At 37.3% G+C, this 19,216-nt stretch overlaps 1 protein-coding gene across 2 annotated transcripts in view; it reads right to left on the bottom strand.

The window, feature by feature from the left end:
• ATP8A2 (ATPase phospholipid transporting 8A2) overlaps positions 1-19,216 on the bottom strand; it is a 763,449-nt gene that overhangs the window by 63,868 nt on the left and 680,365 nt on the right. For both annotated transcript variants that reach the window (XM_049778216.1, XM_049778217.1), the window contains exon 34: positions 4,236-4,324. In XM_049778216.1, the coding sequence (XP_049634173.1) occupies positions 4,236-4,324 (89 nt within the window). The remainder of the gene's footprint in view (positions 1-4,235; positions 4,325-19,216) is intronic.

The raw sequence follows: 19,216 nt of genomic DNA, 5'->3' as shown, positions 1-19,216 counted from the left end.
TGAGTTACTGGATACTTTGAAAGGAAAGAAACTAGCTTAAAATCTTGAAATTTTCATGCAGTCTCTCAATTTTCTGGTGAAGATCTAGTATTAGTCTACTTTGAGTTATATTAGGATCCCATAAAACACCTCTGTCATCCTATTGAGCAGAATTTGCATGCAGTAGCAAACTAACACATATTTTATTAAAATAAGTGATGCACTCTTTTTTTTCCCTCAGTGGTCACTCCTAGTGGTACTGAGAGGAGCACATGTGGTGCCGGGGATTGAACCTGAGTTTGATTGCTGGGTCAGTCACATGCAAGGCAAGCTTTCTACCCATAATACTATCACTCAGATCCCAGAAAATTGGACTTTCATTTTTGTTGGCTTCTGAACCTATTTTCTTAGACTCTGTTTTTCAAGGAATGGTAGCAAGTTAAAGGGAAATACATATCTAACTGTAGAGTACAATGTTGCTACAGTGGGCTCCAAAATCAATTATTGTGGTTAGAGTATCTTTAACTTTCAGTCAAGGTCCATTTATATACAGAAATTTCTTATCTTTTCTTTCCCTTTCACTGCTAGCTGGGATTATAATAAGGAAATGAAGTCATTCTGGAATTGCGAACAGTAGATTATGAGAGATATAGGCAGATAAAAGAAGATGGATTCCTGCATTCAGTAGCAGTGGGCTTTACATTCTTTTTATAAGCAACACTAACAAATTTCTTCTAGATGAGTTTAAGTACATGGTAATTTAACCTAAGTGTGCTGTCATAGGCAAACATTTTGTTAGAGAGCAAGTGAAAGTTTATTGAAACCATTCTTGGCAATATAAACATCATGCTTCTAATAAAAATACTCAATAGCCAGGTATCACATATAATCAATCACTTATTTTAATAAAACATGTGTTAGTTTGGTAACAATGTGAAAATTATGGTCAACAGAATGACAGTAGATATTTTATGGTATTTTAATCTGTTTCAGGGTAGCTTGATACTGTATCTTCATACAGAAAGTTGACAGATTACATCGAAAAAATGAACAAATTACCTCAGGCCCTTTTTTTCAAGTCTAGGTCTAGAAAGGGAAGAGAAACTCAACAGAGGGCAGAAAGATGGAGTAAATAACTTTCATAAATCTCATAGAAACAGGTATGAAAAGGCAGGTCTTCTACTTTGTGCTTGAACTAAAAACCACCAACATTCATATCAAAAATGTCCTGCAGATAATTCTGAGGCAAGCCTCCCAGAAAGTCACACCATTGCAAAGTGTGTTTTGTGACATTTAAATTCTTACTTCAATGAAAACTTTTTGGAGGTTGCATGATGTAGCGCAACACTAGATTGCTTTTTTGGGACCATAAACACAAAAAATTAAATAAAAAATTAACCAACAGGGGTTGGAGAGAAAGTACAGAAGTTAGGAGCTTGCCTTGTATGCAGCCACTCTATGTTTGATTCCTTGCAACCAATACAGTCCCTTTAACTTGCCAGAAGTGATTTCTGAGTGCAGAGCCATGAGTGAGCCCTTAAAAACACTAGATGTGACCCCCAAACCAAACTACTACTACTCCTACTACTCCTCCTACTAATTATAATAAACCAACACTCTTATTGAAAGCCCAAGGTATATCACAGTACATCATATTTCAATTCATATTTGGCATTGGACTCAAATGACAGGTTGACTGTGGATGCTTAGAATTAGTATTTTTGTTTAAGGTGCAGGAAGAAAAAATAAAGTAGTAAAGATAAACATGAAAAACTGTAAAAAAAAAAAAAGCTAAACATAAAAATCTACAGTTAAAACTTTGGGACCTCATAAGGGGGTGGGATTCTTTCTTGATTTCTCTTCTTGGGAGAAGCTTTTGAATTTGCTTCATTCAACTACCATTTCAGAAATGGAGGAAAAATAGGATAAAACATCAACCTTATGATTGAAGTTCCAAATAAACTAGAAAAAATTTTTTATTTCAAGGGGGAAAAGTACTGCGGAATAGATCTAAAATACCTTATACTATTGCTCAGTTCATATTATTGACTGAATCTCCAGACAATAGCCAATACCCATAATCTTCTCTGCAACCCTACATGAAAAAATATAAAATGCATTTCAAGAAGTGCTTCTGTAATCCCTAAGGGGCTATTCCTGCTCAGCCCAAAGGTAGGTACTAACTGTGCTGGTGATATATGGAATGTTCTGGATTGGGGGACCCAGCAACAAGTCGCACAAAGTCCAAGCCAGCTTCGACATAGAGGCTCAACAGCATCTTGTTTCTAACACCTGTCTCTGTTCCTATCCTGCTGGCATATTTCTTGAAAAGGAAAAGACTTCTTACTCTTTCTGTATGATGGAAGTAAATACAGATAAATAATTTGATTTATTCTTGTTAAAATAAATGCAAATGGCACTAATTCAGTGTCAGAGGAAGCCCTGTTTGAGCAAATAATTTGCTTCATGGTGACTTTTACTTAGATGGTGTTGGACAAGAACAAGAATAATGACAGGGAAGTAGAGATGTAACTAGCAAATAATTTCTTTTTTTTTATTCCTCTCCCAAATAATTTTTTTGAAATGATAGATACTTCTGTTAAATCTTTGCTGAGCAAATAATGTTAATAATTTTTGTATTCATATATGGAGTTGAATTAAAATCGATTGAAAAATTTATGTCAAATTACTCTGATTTACCATACTTAATAACTATAAATTGAAAAGCAATATGATAATACTGAGACATTAAATTTACCTAAAATTTACTTGGTTATCTTACAAAACTAAAGATTGTGCCTTGAATGGGCTATGTAATACATGAGCAAATAATAAATTCACACTTTCACTGGGGGTTACTAGATTAAGAAAAATATTTCATGTTTATAATTTCATTTCCAATTATTCTGATTGTTATTAATGAAACAATAGTTTTAGTAGATAAAATAAAAACTGTGCAAATTAAGGCATTTAAGAAATTGGGATTATTTAATTTTTACTAACAGTTGTAAATGTTAGTTAACAAGAGAAAAACCACTGATATGTTACAAAATTCTGTCTTCTCTCTGTATTAGATATCATCTGTTGTCAAGATCTTGCTAAAAATGAAGATTCCTCCCTCTCCTCCTCAGACAGCTCTTTTTTGGTTTGTTTTTGGACCACCCAGCAGTGCTCAGGGATTACTAATGGCTCTGAGTGCAGAAATCACAGGCATTGGGGACTATATGGGATGCCAGGGATAGAACACAGGTCGGCCATGTGGAAAGCCCTACCCACTGTGCTATTCTTCCCTTGATTCTTAACTGTCAGGCAAGAAGAAAATTCTTACTCGGTGTAAGAGGAAGGAAGAGATAAAAAAAATGAGACTGGTAAAAAATTTTACTGGAGACTTGGATTAAAGTCTTTATTCTCAAACTCAGGGCTCCCAGATAGTTATGCTTTCCCCAAAGTAATTCCAATCTAGAAGTCTCAATTTTCAGAGAAGTTGGTAACCATTTATTTGTAAGAGGCATCAATCTTTACACACACACGCGCACACACACACATACACACATTTGTAGTGTTCTATATTTTGTTTATGGATGATATTTACATTATCTTCAAACTCAGTTGCTTATTTTACAATGCTTATTTATAATTTCTTAGAAAACAAGAATTTTGGTACATAAAAGTGGGCCATGAATCAATTTTCATTCAACTCATGTTAATTACTACACATTTGTGATTGATATTCCAATATAACTAAACACTAAAGCTCTATAATAATTATATTCGATATAATTCCTAGAGTGAGTTACTTAGAAAAATAAAGAACATTTCATTCTTGAATTTCACATTCTTGTAATGTGAAATTAACCAGCCATAAGGCCATTTCCTGTAAGCAAGAGATTTAATTCCAGACTATCTTTATAATTACTTTGTGATTGTTTAGGTGGAAGGGGAAACAAATTTTTAGTAACCTTGTGGAATAGATCTGCACTTAGAACTTCCTTTTAATATTCAGTATTAAAATCAATCATGCACAGGCAACATCCCTAATGACCTACACTGTTTCTCTTTGGGGACTCTTACTAATATCAAAGAGAGGCATAAGTTAATATCAAATTTTCACATCTTTTGCTGGCAAGTGACAGGAGATTTTTTGTGTGTCAAATGTCCCATAGCATTTAAATACTTTCATCAGAGAGAATATGCAAGACAACTGAACGAACAAACAGCTGGGCAAGAATGTGGGAATAACTTTACTTTTTACTTACGCTCTCCAGGCCACATCTTTAATCAGACATGCAGTAGGAACCAGAAATAATCCCAACCAGAAGTGTGCAGAGCTCAGGACCATAGCTGCCTACAAGACATATAAATGACACGTGTATTAAAATTTTTTCTTCCAAATTAAGTGAGATGCCATGTAATCACTATAAAGCATCCCATAAACAACAGCAACAGAAGCAGAGCCTTCAGTGGAAGTTCAAGAAGAATATCCCTAGAATGAATGATAAAGAGGTGCTGGTGGGGTGACATCTCCACGATCTCCATCATCTTTTAACCCTCTTCTAGTTTTCCCATTAGGACGCTGTCATTGCTAGGGAGATCACTAAACAATAAAGTTTGATTTCACTTTATTCCCATTTGATTTCAGTGGATTCTCTGCTTTCACACTATTTAGTCTCTTACTTCCTGCTTTATTTTTTCTATAGAAAACATATATAACTTACATGAAAGAAAATTAACTTGCTTCTTTCTCCTTTATCTCCACCTAAGCAGATTCCAGGAAGGAATCATCTGAGTCAGCAATTTTGTGAAAACCCAGTTTCCTGCCTCCAGTCCTCTTGCCCAGTTGGCTGCTGGGGTTTCCAACTGCTGAGACCAGAAGCATCTTAGGTGTTGCTCTTGCTCTAAATGCCTAAGATATTGGCTGGTCTACAGAATGTGGACTATCAATGTAAGCTAGTATTAACAGTTCTGAATCACCTGAAGGGTGACTACATTCATACTACTATCAGACTACATTCATTTAAAGTACTATCTTACAATAATAATAATAATGTTTTCTGTGACAGAATAGGAAGAACTAAAGTAAACACTTGGAATCCTCTTGAAATGTGGAGCCCACACTCAAGTTAATTAAGGCGATACAAAGATTTGTAAATGCTATTGGCTTTACAAACAAAACTAACTTTCAAAATGTATTACTACAAAAACATCTATTTTCTTGATTTTCACAGACCACCAACTCCTAAAATCTTTGTTAAAGTCACAGGTTGAATGATTTAAATTGAGTTAATGTCCTTGTACTCAACAAACAAAAATATTTATTGTGTTGTGTTTGATGATAGTTAAAGATACCAAGATCTTTTAAATGCTCTGGCATGCTAACAGGTCCTTTGGAAACAATGCACACATCGTTTAACACATCTTCATCTAGAAAGGACTATTAATCATTTGGGTGCCAAATGCTTTACAAACCTACTGTGGTAAAATGGATGCAAAGTAAGACTCAAGTAGATGAAATCCTGGGTCCGAACAGGTAAGTACCAGAGCAGGACAAGTAACTTGACTGTGCTGAGCTGTGTGGTATCCCACCCCACTCCTGTTAAAGTTCAGAGCACTGCCTAAAGATGCCTCTGAAACTGAAGTTTTGGGAATCTTCTATTCACCATGCTCAGGCATGGTACCAACCACACACGCTAGTGATATCAACAGAGTGACAGATGAGGCTAGGGCTAAAAAGGAAGCAGGATGAGATGACCCAAGCTAGGTATGATCAATTTGTGTTTCCTGGTGAAGGAGCAAAGGTAAGCCTATGGAATAAAAACAAAAGAAAAAGTTCATCTGAAAGAAGAAGCTAAGACTTATTTGCCAACACTGTGCACCAGAACTGCACATTATGCACTAACTAATCTTCAGATTTCCCATTTTACAGAATTTGAGGCCAGAGAGTAAGGTTGCCAGGATGTAGATTGATGTGGATGCTAAGTCTACTCTTTCATCTCAAGTGTGAGGAATAAATAAGTGGGATGACATAAAATTGGGAGAATTTGTAAAGTTACAACAAACCAATCCATCAAAAAACACTATAAGAAGATAAGAAGATGCCCCCAACATCTCCCGCCCCCACTGGCCAGAAATAGCAGCACCAAAGTAAAACCAAGCAGATTCTTCTGCTTTGGAAGAATACTTGTGCCTGTAATTCTTTTTTTCACTTGACCTTGCTGCTTTTTTCCCCTCCTCTCCAAAGGCTGCTTTCTATTCAAAGACCAGGACAGTCTCAGATTTGTTGGTAAAGTTTTGTTCTCTGGAAATATTTGTGTGTATGTAAACAGTGGAATTCTCTCCCCATATGGTGATTGCCTCCTTGGATCAGCATGTGGCAATCCGATGTTTAGGAGCTGTTTCTGTGAATGTTGGTTGAGAGGCATGAGACAATAGCAGAGGGAAGCAGACACAAAGAGATGTGTGTTGGAATGGGTATACATAAAACCCTTTCACTAATACCATTGTAAATCATAGTACTTCAAATTAAAATATGACATACAGATGCTAATTTATAGCAGCAGAAAATGCCATAGCAACTGTATTTGAAACCATGTGCCACAGGAAGGAAGAAGCAAACTCCAGGCAGATATAAAGTTCTTTAGCTGTTGTCATAATTTCTGCCTAGTCATCCCTGTATAAAATGCCTTTTGTACAGTCTCAAAAAATCATAAGCTCAGATTTACTGAAAAGGGACAAGATATCTCAGTTCACTTCCTTAGAATATCTCGATTATTCTGCCTATGACATATATCAGGAGTCTGGTGTGAAGCAATGCAAATTTAGACAAATAAGTGACAACTATATAGTTGATAACTATTATCACTAATTATTATAATTAAATAGTTGATAACTAAATAGTTGAGAACTGATAGTTCATAAAGTACTGAATCCGGATAAGCACATATCTGCCCAGTGGCATAACCGGGCACAAGGGATTTGAAGTCTATGCCAATACATACCAGTGGCAGTTCATATTTGAATGTGGCTTAGTCAACATAAATAACAGTGCTGCCACCAATGTGTTAAATCTGTCATGTCAGCTTTCTATTATTAATGCCCAGTGGTGTAAAGAATTGGACAACTACTTGAAAACATCATTTCTGTAAATGCTATGTCACTAAAAACAAAAGACAGAACAAATACAGTACACTGGGCTCTATTGTTTTTTAGGGTTTTTTTTCTTTCTATTTTTTCCCTTTTTTGGTCACAAATAATGGCAACTTTGCTAGTGAATGTGACTATTTGAAAATAGTCAAAGTTCGTGTTGTTTCATTAAGCTAAGGATTTCTCAAAAGCTTTTGGATACACTGGTTTGTTTTTAAATTCCAAATATTTTTATTCAAAATATATTTTGGACATACCTGGTAAAACAAAATGCTAAATTAAGTAAGTTGCTTAATTGTACAGAGAAATTAAATTAAAAATTAAAATGAAGTAAATAGAAAAAGGAATCACACTTCCACAATGATCAAGGTTCATAACTTCTAGCTCTAAGAGTAATCATGGAACAATTTTTATATTTTAAAGTTTTTTTTATTGAGGTATCACAGTAGTAGTATCAAAATTGTTATTTTTAAGGTCTAAGTTTTCTCCTATACTTTGCTTCCTCAGTGTCAGGATTTTTTTTTTGTTTGTTTGTTTTTTGTGTATTGTCTAATCCCCAACTTTGCTTCCTTGTATTTTCGATATGAGCAAGATCATTTGGTATCTGTCCTTTATTTTATGACTTATTTCACTTTGCATGACTTTCTCCATTTCCATCTATGAGGAAGCAAACTACAATATCTCATCTTTCCTCATAGTTGAGAAATATTCCATCACATATATCTACCACCATTTCTTTACCCACTCGTCTGTTGTTGGGCATGTTGGGTATTTCCGATTTGGCCACTGTAAATGCTCCGATGAATAGGGCTATACATGTGACATTTTAGATGATTAATTTTGTGTTTATGGTAGATACTCAAGAGTGGAATCATTAGATAATATGGTAATCTATTATTAATGTGTTCAGAAGTCTCTTAATTATTTTCCAAAGAGGCTGAATCAGTGCCAACAGCAGTGAATGAGATTTTTACATCACTTCCAGCACAACTGTCTTTGGTCTTTTTGATACAGACTTGCAGATCAATGGAATAGAATAGAAAGTCGATAGGTAAATTATCTGTGAACAGTTAATTTATGACAAAAGGACTAGGTGCATTAGTAGAGCTAGCAGAGTCTTATTTTTTTTTGGGGGGGTGTCACACCAGGCATTACTAAGTTGTTATTCTTGGCTCTACACTCAGAAATCACTCCTGGCAGGCACAGGGGACCATATAGGATGCCAGGATTCGAACCACAGTCCATCTTGGATCTGCTGCGTGCAAGGCAAACACCCTACCACTGTACTATCACTCCAGTAAGAGAATCTTTTTAACAGAAGGTGCTGGCGAGGAATCGGAATTCCACCAGGGAAAGCCCTAATTCTATTCCAGCATTTGCTTGCTCCAGAGTGGATTCACATGACACCTTGACGACTTAGTAACATCAACAACTGCTTTCAGGGCAGGGTTCTCTGCATTGCAACCTAATGGTGAGACGAAACCAGAAATTCCATGTCACCCTGACTTCAACATAGGATCTGCACAAAAACCAGAATCTCTAACTGCAGAAACCTAATCGCAAAAACCATGATTGTGAACAGCTTTTACGGGGACCACAGAGAAGGACTTTGGAGTTAGTCAATTCAGTTTGCCAAGAGCCTGTAGTTGGTCTACAGGCTTCATGCCGGGGTGCTTCATGGGTAAAGTCTCCCTGTTTTTAGGCCAAAGGCTTTTCTTTTCTATTTCTCCCATATTTTGCTGTGACTATATATATATATATATATATATAAAACCTTGCCACACACACTCCTTTTTGTTGTATTTTTTATCTTTATCTTTTAAATTGGGGCTCTCACCTTTTTCATAGACCCTTGGGAGATGAATACCAAATACTCCCGTGTTTTTAATTAATAAGAAAGGAACAAAGGCTGGGGGCCAGGGGCCAAGTGGTCTTGGGATGCATTGGTGGGGAAAATAAATACCCAAGACAAAGTAAATGATAGTAAAATCAAGGGACCTAAACTTTAACCATCTAAATTTAAAGGGGCCTGTTATACTGGCAGGCCAAGGGGCAAAGGTGGTGGTATAGGATGCACTCTGGGTTCATTGGTGAAGGGACGTTGACACTGGTGATGGGAAGGGTCCAGACTCACTATATATCTAAAATTTCACTAAGAAGGACTCTGTAGATCACAATTGTTTCAGTAAAATAAAATAAACAAAGGTGCTGGAAAAACTGTTTAATCACATTTTAAAAAGTGAAATTAGACCTCTGCCTCATGTCACACAAAAAGGTTACTTCAACTTGAATTAAGACCATGATATCAAACTTGTATCTATAAAATACACTAAAAAAAGAAATAGGTAGGAGTCTACAAGATTATCAGAAGAGTATTCAATGATACACTTAATTGCCCCCAAACTTGCAAATATAAATAAATGGGACAAGGTCAAACTAAAAATGTTTCTGCAAGATGAATGAGATCTATAAGAAAAAGACATCAAGTGACTGAGAGAAAAATGTTTCATTTTAAATACATATAATCAAGATATATAAAACTCTCTTAAAGCTCAGCAACAACATATGAACTGATGAAGTGAGAACTGAGGTGGATTGGAGAAGGCATAAATATTCAGGCTAGAACTAGCATGGGCGAACTGTTCAGAGTCCATGCAAGAATTTCAAACTCCAGTTCCTCCATTCAACTGATTTAACCTCTGAGCCTCAAATTCTTTCTTTACAAACCGGGGGTTATAGAATTTTTAACTTTGAGGAACCCAGGAAGGCTCAGAGGAATTAATAAATGTAGTCTTATGAAAAGTTCTAGGCACACAAGTGAGTTCCAGAGACATTCCTTATAGCCCAGAGTCCTGAACAAGTTCAGAGGCCCAAACCTCATAAGCAGCCCACAATGAATCAGAGTGACTCAGAAAATTCTGAGAAGGAACTGCATTGAGCTTATGGTCTGTTTCAAAAGACTGGAGAATATTTTTTCTCTGATCTTCTCAGAATGGAGAGTGATTTGGGTTACTGTGCCCAAACGAATCCTCAAATGATCCAGTAACTAAGTATCTGGCTGATGGGTGACAAGCAGTAAGTGATCACAGCATGGTAATGGAGCTAGGAAGTGGAAATTTACACCTTGACATTCCTGTATCAGTTGGCTTCCTGGCCAATATGAGGCTGTCTGTTTTCCACCGAGCAAGAGGAATGGGCTATCATGTCTGACTTAGCACTGCCTTCTTTACATCTGATTTCTTTAGCATGTCATTTAGCACTCATGCTCAAATGCTGCACAATGGAGTGTGTACACCTGCAACTTTGTGCCCTAACAAAAAAGAGTGCTTGCCATTTTCTCTTTAAAAATGTTCTCCATCAGCAGAAGTCTTCCAAACACCACGAAAGCACCACCGGGAGAGTAAATAAACCTGAGCAGAGTCTATAGTTAATCCCATGACAATATACTCCAAGGGTGGAGAAACCCCATATCTCTTAGGCCAAGTGAATTCCTTTTCGAATAACCCCAATATTTACTGTGCCAGTGCAGGAGGGAAAAAAAGGCAAAAAGCACAAAACATTTTTTAATATATTTTTATCTTCATTTATTATTATTTTTTATTTTTATTTTTATTTACCTATCTACTTTTTGTCGATTTCTTTGTTTTGGTGTGGTTATTGAAGTTGTTGTCCCCATTAATATTTATTTTTTTTCTTCTTTTCTTTTCTTTCTTTATGTGCTCTGCCATGTTTTTTTTTTTATCTCAAGACCATGGCTTTTTTTGTGGTGCTTATCGTTATTGTTGGAGTGCTCACTGGATATTTGACACTTCTTTTTGTACTGTTGGGGTGTTTCACCTTCTTTTTCTCCTTCGTCTCTCAAACCGATAATGAGAGCCTCTAGAATTCCGCCCATTTTCGGCGTATTAGACTTTTACCCCAGTTTATTACTTTTCTCTTCTTCAAACAAAACCACATAACTTGAACTATCTAGTCCTGCCTTCCAGTTAGAGGGGGAAATAAGGGAGGCACCAAGACCAAGACTACTAAGTAGTAAGCTAGGTACAGAGGGGATCACATATTCTAGCAGCCCCGGGGGTGAGGGAGGAGAATATGGGAGGTAGGACAAGGTGTAGGGAGGACAAATCGGTGATGGGAATCCTCCTAATTTTATGTAAATATGTACCTAAAATATTATTGTCAACAATATGTAAGCCACTATGATCAAAATAAAAATTATCTTAAAAAATGTTCTCCATTTAGCTTCACTTCAAAACTGAATTAATTGCCTGAGTAATCTTCCAGAAAGGGAATACTATCAACCTGTTTGTGTTCCATAGCTTTCACTGCTTCCACAAGGCTGAGAGGTGACCCAGGTCCTCTAGGCAGATAGAGCTGGGTTGCTACAGAATGAGCCACTTATCCTAAGCAAAGAAAGCTAAGACTTCAGAGAAAGCCTCGAAGAGTATCTTCCACTTTAGGGTTTTCTATAAACAAACTCCTGGGCAGCAGGAACCACAAAGTCATTAGGGTATTAATTCTGATGACAGTGACTTCTCCCACCCTAAAACTGGCCCCAAAATGCTAAGACAAGCAATCACCACCCTGTGGCTTGTTCGGGCTTCTCTGGGTAAGGGCAATATACCTTTCCAATTTCTTGACTTGAAATTAATGGTGATCTAAAGACTATGAAGGGACACAGTAGGTAGGGTGTTTGCCTTCCATATGAGTCAGTCCCCAGGACCTCACTTGGCCCCTCAAGTCTCACCAGGAACAATCCCTGAGCACTGTCAGTTGTGCACCATCTTTAAAATATATGAACTAGACACTCAATTGAATACATACTCTCCCACACATATCCTAAATATGGGAGATTTTTATTTCACTGGAAAGTTTGTATCACACTTTGGGCCTTTTGAATAATTTAAAACATGCTAACAGAACTTAGAAAAATTGAACATTCTAAATTAAAATCTTTTTAAAATTACCCATGTGTTGAGAGTTATATACAATAGTATGATAAAACAGGAACCTCTCCTGGCGCTCCCTTCTGCCCAAAGATTTTAAAAGTAGGTCATTTTCATAGAAAAAGCATGAGCATTTTTTTTAACAACTAATTAAAATTCTTGCATTTTCTGGGTATTTCTTAACAACCAATTAGAATGCTTGCATTTTCCTTACAACCTGAGTAGTCATGTAGATATCTTTTATAAGTAGCAATGTCAAAGGATAGATTCCTAGTTTCCCAGGGATGTGGCCTTTATTTGCTCCACTGTTAGGAGAATTTGTTGACACACTGAAAGAGAGGAGCCTAAATGGTCATAAACATTCTGGGTTTGAAAATAATATATGAGGCTAACAATGAGCAGGAGATGCAGGCATGCGCTCATTGGGATGACTAGGGGGGAAGATAAGACCTTGAGTCACTACAGCTGTTGGCCTTCATAGAGGTAAGGAACACCTGATGGTTCTCCAAATCTTTGCTGAGGAAACCAAATAGTGTCTTGGATCAAACTCTGACCACCAGCCTGCAAAGCTCAAGCTCAGCTCTTTAAACTCTTTCTGGCCCCTCCAACACAAGTTTGTTCAGACAAAGGCTGTTCCTGACTTTTGGTCACTGCTATGTAACAATGATCTGTAGCTCTAACTCCACTGGACTTTCCACGGCATTTCTCAAACTATATGTCAGAGTGGAGGCTCAGAAGGAGTCATGGATAGAGAGAGAGACATACAGGGGGCACAGACACTGCCCCTGTATCACACTAAATCTCAGGAAAAGCCATGTCCCCCACTCAGCATGGCAGCTATGGGCAAACCCAGCTTGCCCAGGATTTTCTCAGCAGGTAGATTTTGGAAAAGGTGGAGAATTTTTTAACCTGATAGGAAAGTATCAAGTCTACAAACCTCTGGGATGTAGACTGGATTACTCTTAACAATTTTGTTGGACTCTTTGTGACTCAGTTTTCTCTGCTGCCTCAATGGCCACAGCTCCCTTCACACACAGATTTATTCTATAGACTTCTATAGATTAGTTCTGTTTCTTCCAAAGCTTAAGAAGTCTCAGGCCCAAACTTCACCACTAAGCACATACTTCTTTTTGGCCCTACCCCAAACATCTGCACAGTGCCTGCCGAAAGCTCTTCAAGAGCCTCTGACTCTGAAATGACTTAGATGGAGCAAATTAGCTCAGTGGCTGGCGCATGGCACCCGCTGTCTTAGCATCTGCCAGCTGGCCAGGATCCAGCCTTCAGCTGGCGTCCCTGGATCAGAACTATCTGGGGACCGCTGCGTGAGACACTTTTGCTAATGTTTTCTTTAACTCTGACAACTGCAACTGAAATTTAGCAGCAGCTTACAAATCCCCAGGGATCCATCCCCTTCTACAGTTTCTCTGACTTTCTTCTGCTCTCCCTCTCCTTTCTCCTCTTTACCCTCTTTACTCTTCTTTTTCTTCTTATTTTTCTCTTCTCTTTTCTCTCATGTTCTCTTTTTTTATCCCCATCTCCTCCCTCCACTCTTTTCCCCCTTTTTCTTTTTTCTCTCCTTTCCCATTTCTTTTTATTGCTTGTCAAAATCATAAGTTCTAAATTGTTTTAGAAGTTTTAAGTTGTTTTAGAAGTTTTAAATTGTTATCATTTAGATACCTAGTGGCATTTAGGATACACTCCTGGCACTGTGCATAGGAATAACTCCTGGTGGGTTCAGGAGACCATATGGGATGCCAGGGATTTAACCTGGGTCAGATGCATGTAAGGCAAAAGCCCTACACACTATACTATTGCTTCAACTCTGATTTATTTATTTTTAACAGAAATATGTCTTTGGAGAGAAAATTTTTTTCATGATCACCGACTGAATATATTAAAGCAATAGTTATTCATTCCATGGAACGAATGAAGTTAAATCCATGCTTACTTTCAAAGCTTCTTTCATAAGACTGAACACGACATAATAACCAGTCCTCCAGCCTTTCTGCAGCAGGGCCAGAATTCTCATTCTCTATTGAGATCTCTTGGTTACTCCAGGAGACCCAAAGCTGAAGGTCAATCCTCCTTCAATCCAAGGAGCTCAAGCACGTTTATGTCATTTATGCATGTTGACAGATAGGGTTTGAAATCAAACAATGGATTCATGCTAGCTACACACTGCTGGATAAATCTTACGGTGACTCCAAACTTTCCACAAGGAGATCATGAAAACCATGAATGAACATGGGGAATCTGAATTCTGGCCCATATCTATTCTACCCATGACCTGACATGAGCAACACTATTGGCTTTAGGTACTGAGATAACCTCTTCTACTCGCTTCTGTTCAACACTTCTTTCTGGGTTCTTCCACACACACTGTAACTAAGACTCACAAAACCCCGGGAGAGAAATAGCTACCGATTTTCCCATTTACACACTAAGGCTCCAGTGCTCACTGGTCAATTCCAGGTTACATCCCAGGTTAAGTCAGGTCTTTCTTTTTCTTTGTTTTGTTTTGTTTTGTTTTGGGTCACATCCGGCGGTGCTCAGGGGTTACTCCTGGCTGTCTGCTCAGAAATAGCTCCTGGCAGGCACGGGGGACCATATGGGGACATCGGGATTCGAACCAACCACCTTTGGTCCTGGATTGGCTGCTTGCAAGGCAAACGCCGCTGTGCTATCTCTCCGGGCCCAAGTCAGGTCTTTCTAACTCAAATCATACTCTGCACAATGGCTTTACTGTCTATTCAACTGGTAAGTGCTTCCTTAATGTGCTAAAATTTTGATATACTTTGCTCTAGTGAATCACAAGCCTTTGATTTAAACCATTATATAGATCATATCATATATATTCATTTCCTTTGCATATGCTATTTATATGTACATATACACATACATATATGCATCTTTTCTTTACTTAATTTCTTACTTCATCTTTTCTTTACTTAATTTCATTCTCTGATGACGTTTTCTGACCCATGTCTTCTTTTTGACTTAAAATGTACTATTTTTAAATGACATATTGAATAGCTGTATAATTTCTCAGGAATGTTGTTATTCCCTCAATGCAATGCAGCTATGCTAATGAAGCATTCGTGCATCCTAACTCACTAGAGCAAAAACCACTATGTTTTGCTACTAACTTAACAACGACCATGAAGCAAAATCATTCATAGATGGCCTAGAATCTAAAACTGCTGTGGGATCTAAATAAATTTCATGGTTCCTCACTAAAACCATGAAACAAGTTTCATTAAGGGTGATGCCGGTGACATGCACATACCATTTATTTATATTTAAAGTATAACAGTGGGCATCAATTAAGAAAAAGAATAAATTTTAAGGGCCAGTCTCATTGCCTTGCATGTATGGCACTATGTATTTGATCCCTAACAGTACACACACACACACACACACACACACACACACACATGCACACACACACACACACACGCACACACACACACACACACACACACGATTTTATAAAAGGGAAGTAATTTGAGAGAAAGAAAATGACCTAGCATTTTCCTAAATATTTCCAGTTTGAGACTGCTTACACTTAACTGCATTGATACAACTATATTGATTGAGATATTCCCAAGTATATTCCATACCTGACTTATATCTTAGAAAAACTCATATATATCCACAAAAAATGTTTCAGAAATTTTTGCTATAGCGTTTTTGTTTCTTGAAAAAAATAGAGAAAAATAGAAAATAGTAGAAAGAAAGAAAAAAACTTATCTGTTTATCATTGAGAGTGAATAAATGTTGGCATATTTAAAAAACTAAAATAGCATTAATATGAATTAATTGCAATTATACCACCATGGGTAACCTTCAAAAATTATTTTGGGAAAAAATTCAAATAGCTTAATGTTAAGGAAAAGGGTATATATGATAAACTATATAAATTGTCAGACTCCTGCCAAAATAAATACCAAATGGTTTTTATATTTTCTATAGATTTAACATACAAATACATGCATGAAAATACTAAACATTAAATTATTCATAGAATTTCTATCTCAAAGGGAATAAGACTAAAAGAATACCTAGAGAGGCTGGGTAATATTTAACATTTTATTTCTTTTCAGAATGATATGAAGTGCCATGCTAAATATCCAAATAGACTGAGCATTTTAATTCATGTCCTTTGTTTCTGTGTGAAATTTTTCATATATGAGAAATTCTATTGGGGCCCAGGGTGTCTGGCAGATCTAAGTGAGATGCAGAACCAAATGTTATACCTGGAATACCAGTTATGATTTACAATGGTTCAAAGAAAGCAGTAGTTTAAGCAGCTTTTGGTCAGCAGAGGGAGAGCAGACAGATCATTCTAAGGCAAAACAGAATAACATAATTTCTATGAAAGAACTCCTTTTGGATTTTTGTGGGACTCACTAATATTTTATCCAATTGCAGGTAATAAGAAGGCTTCTAGCCAAACAAAGAGCAGAAACAAAGATGGAATTTAAAGCTGTAGGAGTACATTTTACTAGAGAAAATGTTCTTAGGATTAGGGATTGGAAAACTTAGTCTGAAAAAGTAAAGAGAATCTATATTTCATTAAGAAAATAACAAGTACTATAAAACATTGCTCCAAGAAATAAGAGAGGACATGAGGAAATGGAAACACATACCCTGCTCATGGATTTGCAAGATCAACATCATTAATATGGCAATAGTTCCAAAAGCATTGTACAGATTTAATGCAATTCCTCTAAAGATACCCATGACATTCTTCAAAGAAGTAGATCAAACACTTCTAAAATTCATTTGGAACAATAAACACCCTAGAATAGCTAAAGCACTCCTTGGGAAAAGGAATATGGGAGGCATTACTTTCCCCAATTTTAAGCTTTATTACAAAGCAATAGCTATCAAAACAACATGGTATTGGAATAAAGACAGACCCTCAGATCAGTGGAATAGGCTTGAGTACTCAGAGAATGTTCCCCAGACATATAACCACCTAGTTTTTGATAAAAGAGCAAGAAATCCAAAATGGAGCAAGGAAAGCCTCTTCAACAAGTGGTGTTGGCACAACTGGTTAGCCACTTGCAAAAAAGCAAACTCAGACCCACAGTTAACACCATGTACGAAGGTAAAATTCAAATGGATTAAAGACCTTTATATAAGATCTGAAACTATAAGGTATATAAAGCAACACGTAGGTAAAACACTCCATGACATTGAGACTAAAGGTATTTTTAAAGAGGAAACAGCACTCAGCACTCTCCAAACAAGTGGAAGCAGAGATAAACAGATGGAACTATATTAAGCTGAGAAGCTTCTGCACCTCAAAGGAGATAGTGCCCAGAATACAAAAGTCATCCACTGAGTGGGAAAAATTATTCACCCATTACCCATCAGATAATGGACTAATATTCAAAATATACAAGGTATTGATAGAACTATACAAGAAAAAACATCTAACCCCATCAGAAAATGGGGAGACACTTTGTAAAAGAAAAAATGCAAATGACCAAAAGGCACATGAAAAGATGCTCCACATCACTAATTGTCAGGGAGATGTAAATCAAAACTACTATGAGGTACCACCTCACGCCACTGAGATTGGCACACATCACATAGAAGGAAAACAAGCAGTGCTGGTGGGGATCTGGAGAGAAAGGAACTCTTTTCACTGCTAGTGGGAATGCCATCTAGTCCAACCTTTATGGAAAGTGATATGGAGATTTCTCCACAAACTGGAAATTGAACTCCCATATGATCCCGCTATACCACTCCTAGGAATATACCCGAGGAACACAAAAATACAATACAAAAATCCCTTCCTCACACATATATTCATTGCAGTGCTATTTACAATAGCCAAACTCTAGAAACAACCAAGATGCCTTTCAACAGATGAGTGGCTAAAAAACTGTGGTACATATACACAATGGAATATTATGCAGCCGTCAGGAGAGATGAAGTCATGAAATTTTCCTATACATGGATGTACATGGAATCTATTATGCTGAGTGAAATAAGTCAGAGACAGGCACAGAATAGTTTCACTCACATATGTGTTTTAAGAAAAATGAAAGACACTTTTAGCAGTAACTCAGAGACAAGAGAAATGAGGGCTGGTAGGTACAGCTCATGACATGAAGTTCACCACATAGAGTGATGAGTGCAGTTAGAGGAATAACTACAATGTGAACTATCATAACAATGTGAATGAATGAAGGAAGTAAAAAGCCTTCTCGAGTACAGGTGTGGGTGGAGTGGGAGGAGGGAGATCTGGGAAATTGGTGGTGGAAATCATGCACTGGTGAAGTGGGGTGTTCTTTACATGACTCTAATCATACAACTGCAATCTTGTTTGTAATTACAGTGTTTAAATAAAGATAATTTAACAATAAAAAACACAAAAATAACAAGTGACACAGAGGGCATTTGGAACCAGATTGTTAAATAAGGTACCAGTCTACAATGGAGATTAAAATGAGAGCAGAGGCTAGAAGGCCTCCTGCAATGACAGGGGAAAAACAACAGCCTGGCCTGGTAGGAGGTGCCTAGAGAAAGGAGTAGCATGGATCCTCACCTATTCTCAGACTGATTCTGCTTTGTAAGGGTTCTGATTCTGGAGAGGGGCCAAAGTGATGTGGTTGAGAAGCTCAACATGAAGACAAACAGTTCAGACAAATGAGGAAGCCCATGAAATGGAGCAAAGGGCTGTGTATGCTCAGGACCTGGTCTGTGTCAGGCAATTTGCAAATCCCCAAACAAAAATGACCTCACAAGCTCTCAGCATTTTGCAGGTAGACACATGGGATTCTGTTTCACTGATGAGGTCACCTGGGCAGCAAAGGGCAAGAAGTTAGTTCTATGTCACTCAGTTGCATGTGGCTGTGCCAGGATTTAAATCTCATGGTTTGATCCAGAGGGTGCATTCTCCTTCCATGGGCAGAACTAGTCCTGCAAACTTAGGGGACAGATTCTTCCAACATGAGGGATTTTCATAAACATATGGGATATAAAGGAAAAAAAAACAAGATAAGCAATGACTTGAGGTGACAAAAAGGAATTAAAAAGAAATCAAGAGTTATAGTAGAGTGAATAGGGTTGTGCATGTGGTTAATCTGAGTTTGATACCTGACACTCCATATGGTTTCCCAAGCACACCAGGAGTG

The sequence above is a fragment of the Suncus etruscus genome, chromosome 8 (assembly GCF_024139225.1).
Source record: "Suncus etruscus isolate mSunEtr1 chromosome 8, mSunEtr1.pri.cur, whole genome shotgun sequence".
In the NCBI taxonomy this organism is placed as follows: Eukaryota; Metazoa; Chordata; class Mammalia; order Eulipotyphla; family Soricidae; genus Suncus; species Suncus etruscus.
Note: the sequence above shows the minus strand (reverse complement) of the source record. Positions and strands in the feature narration are given on the sequence as shown.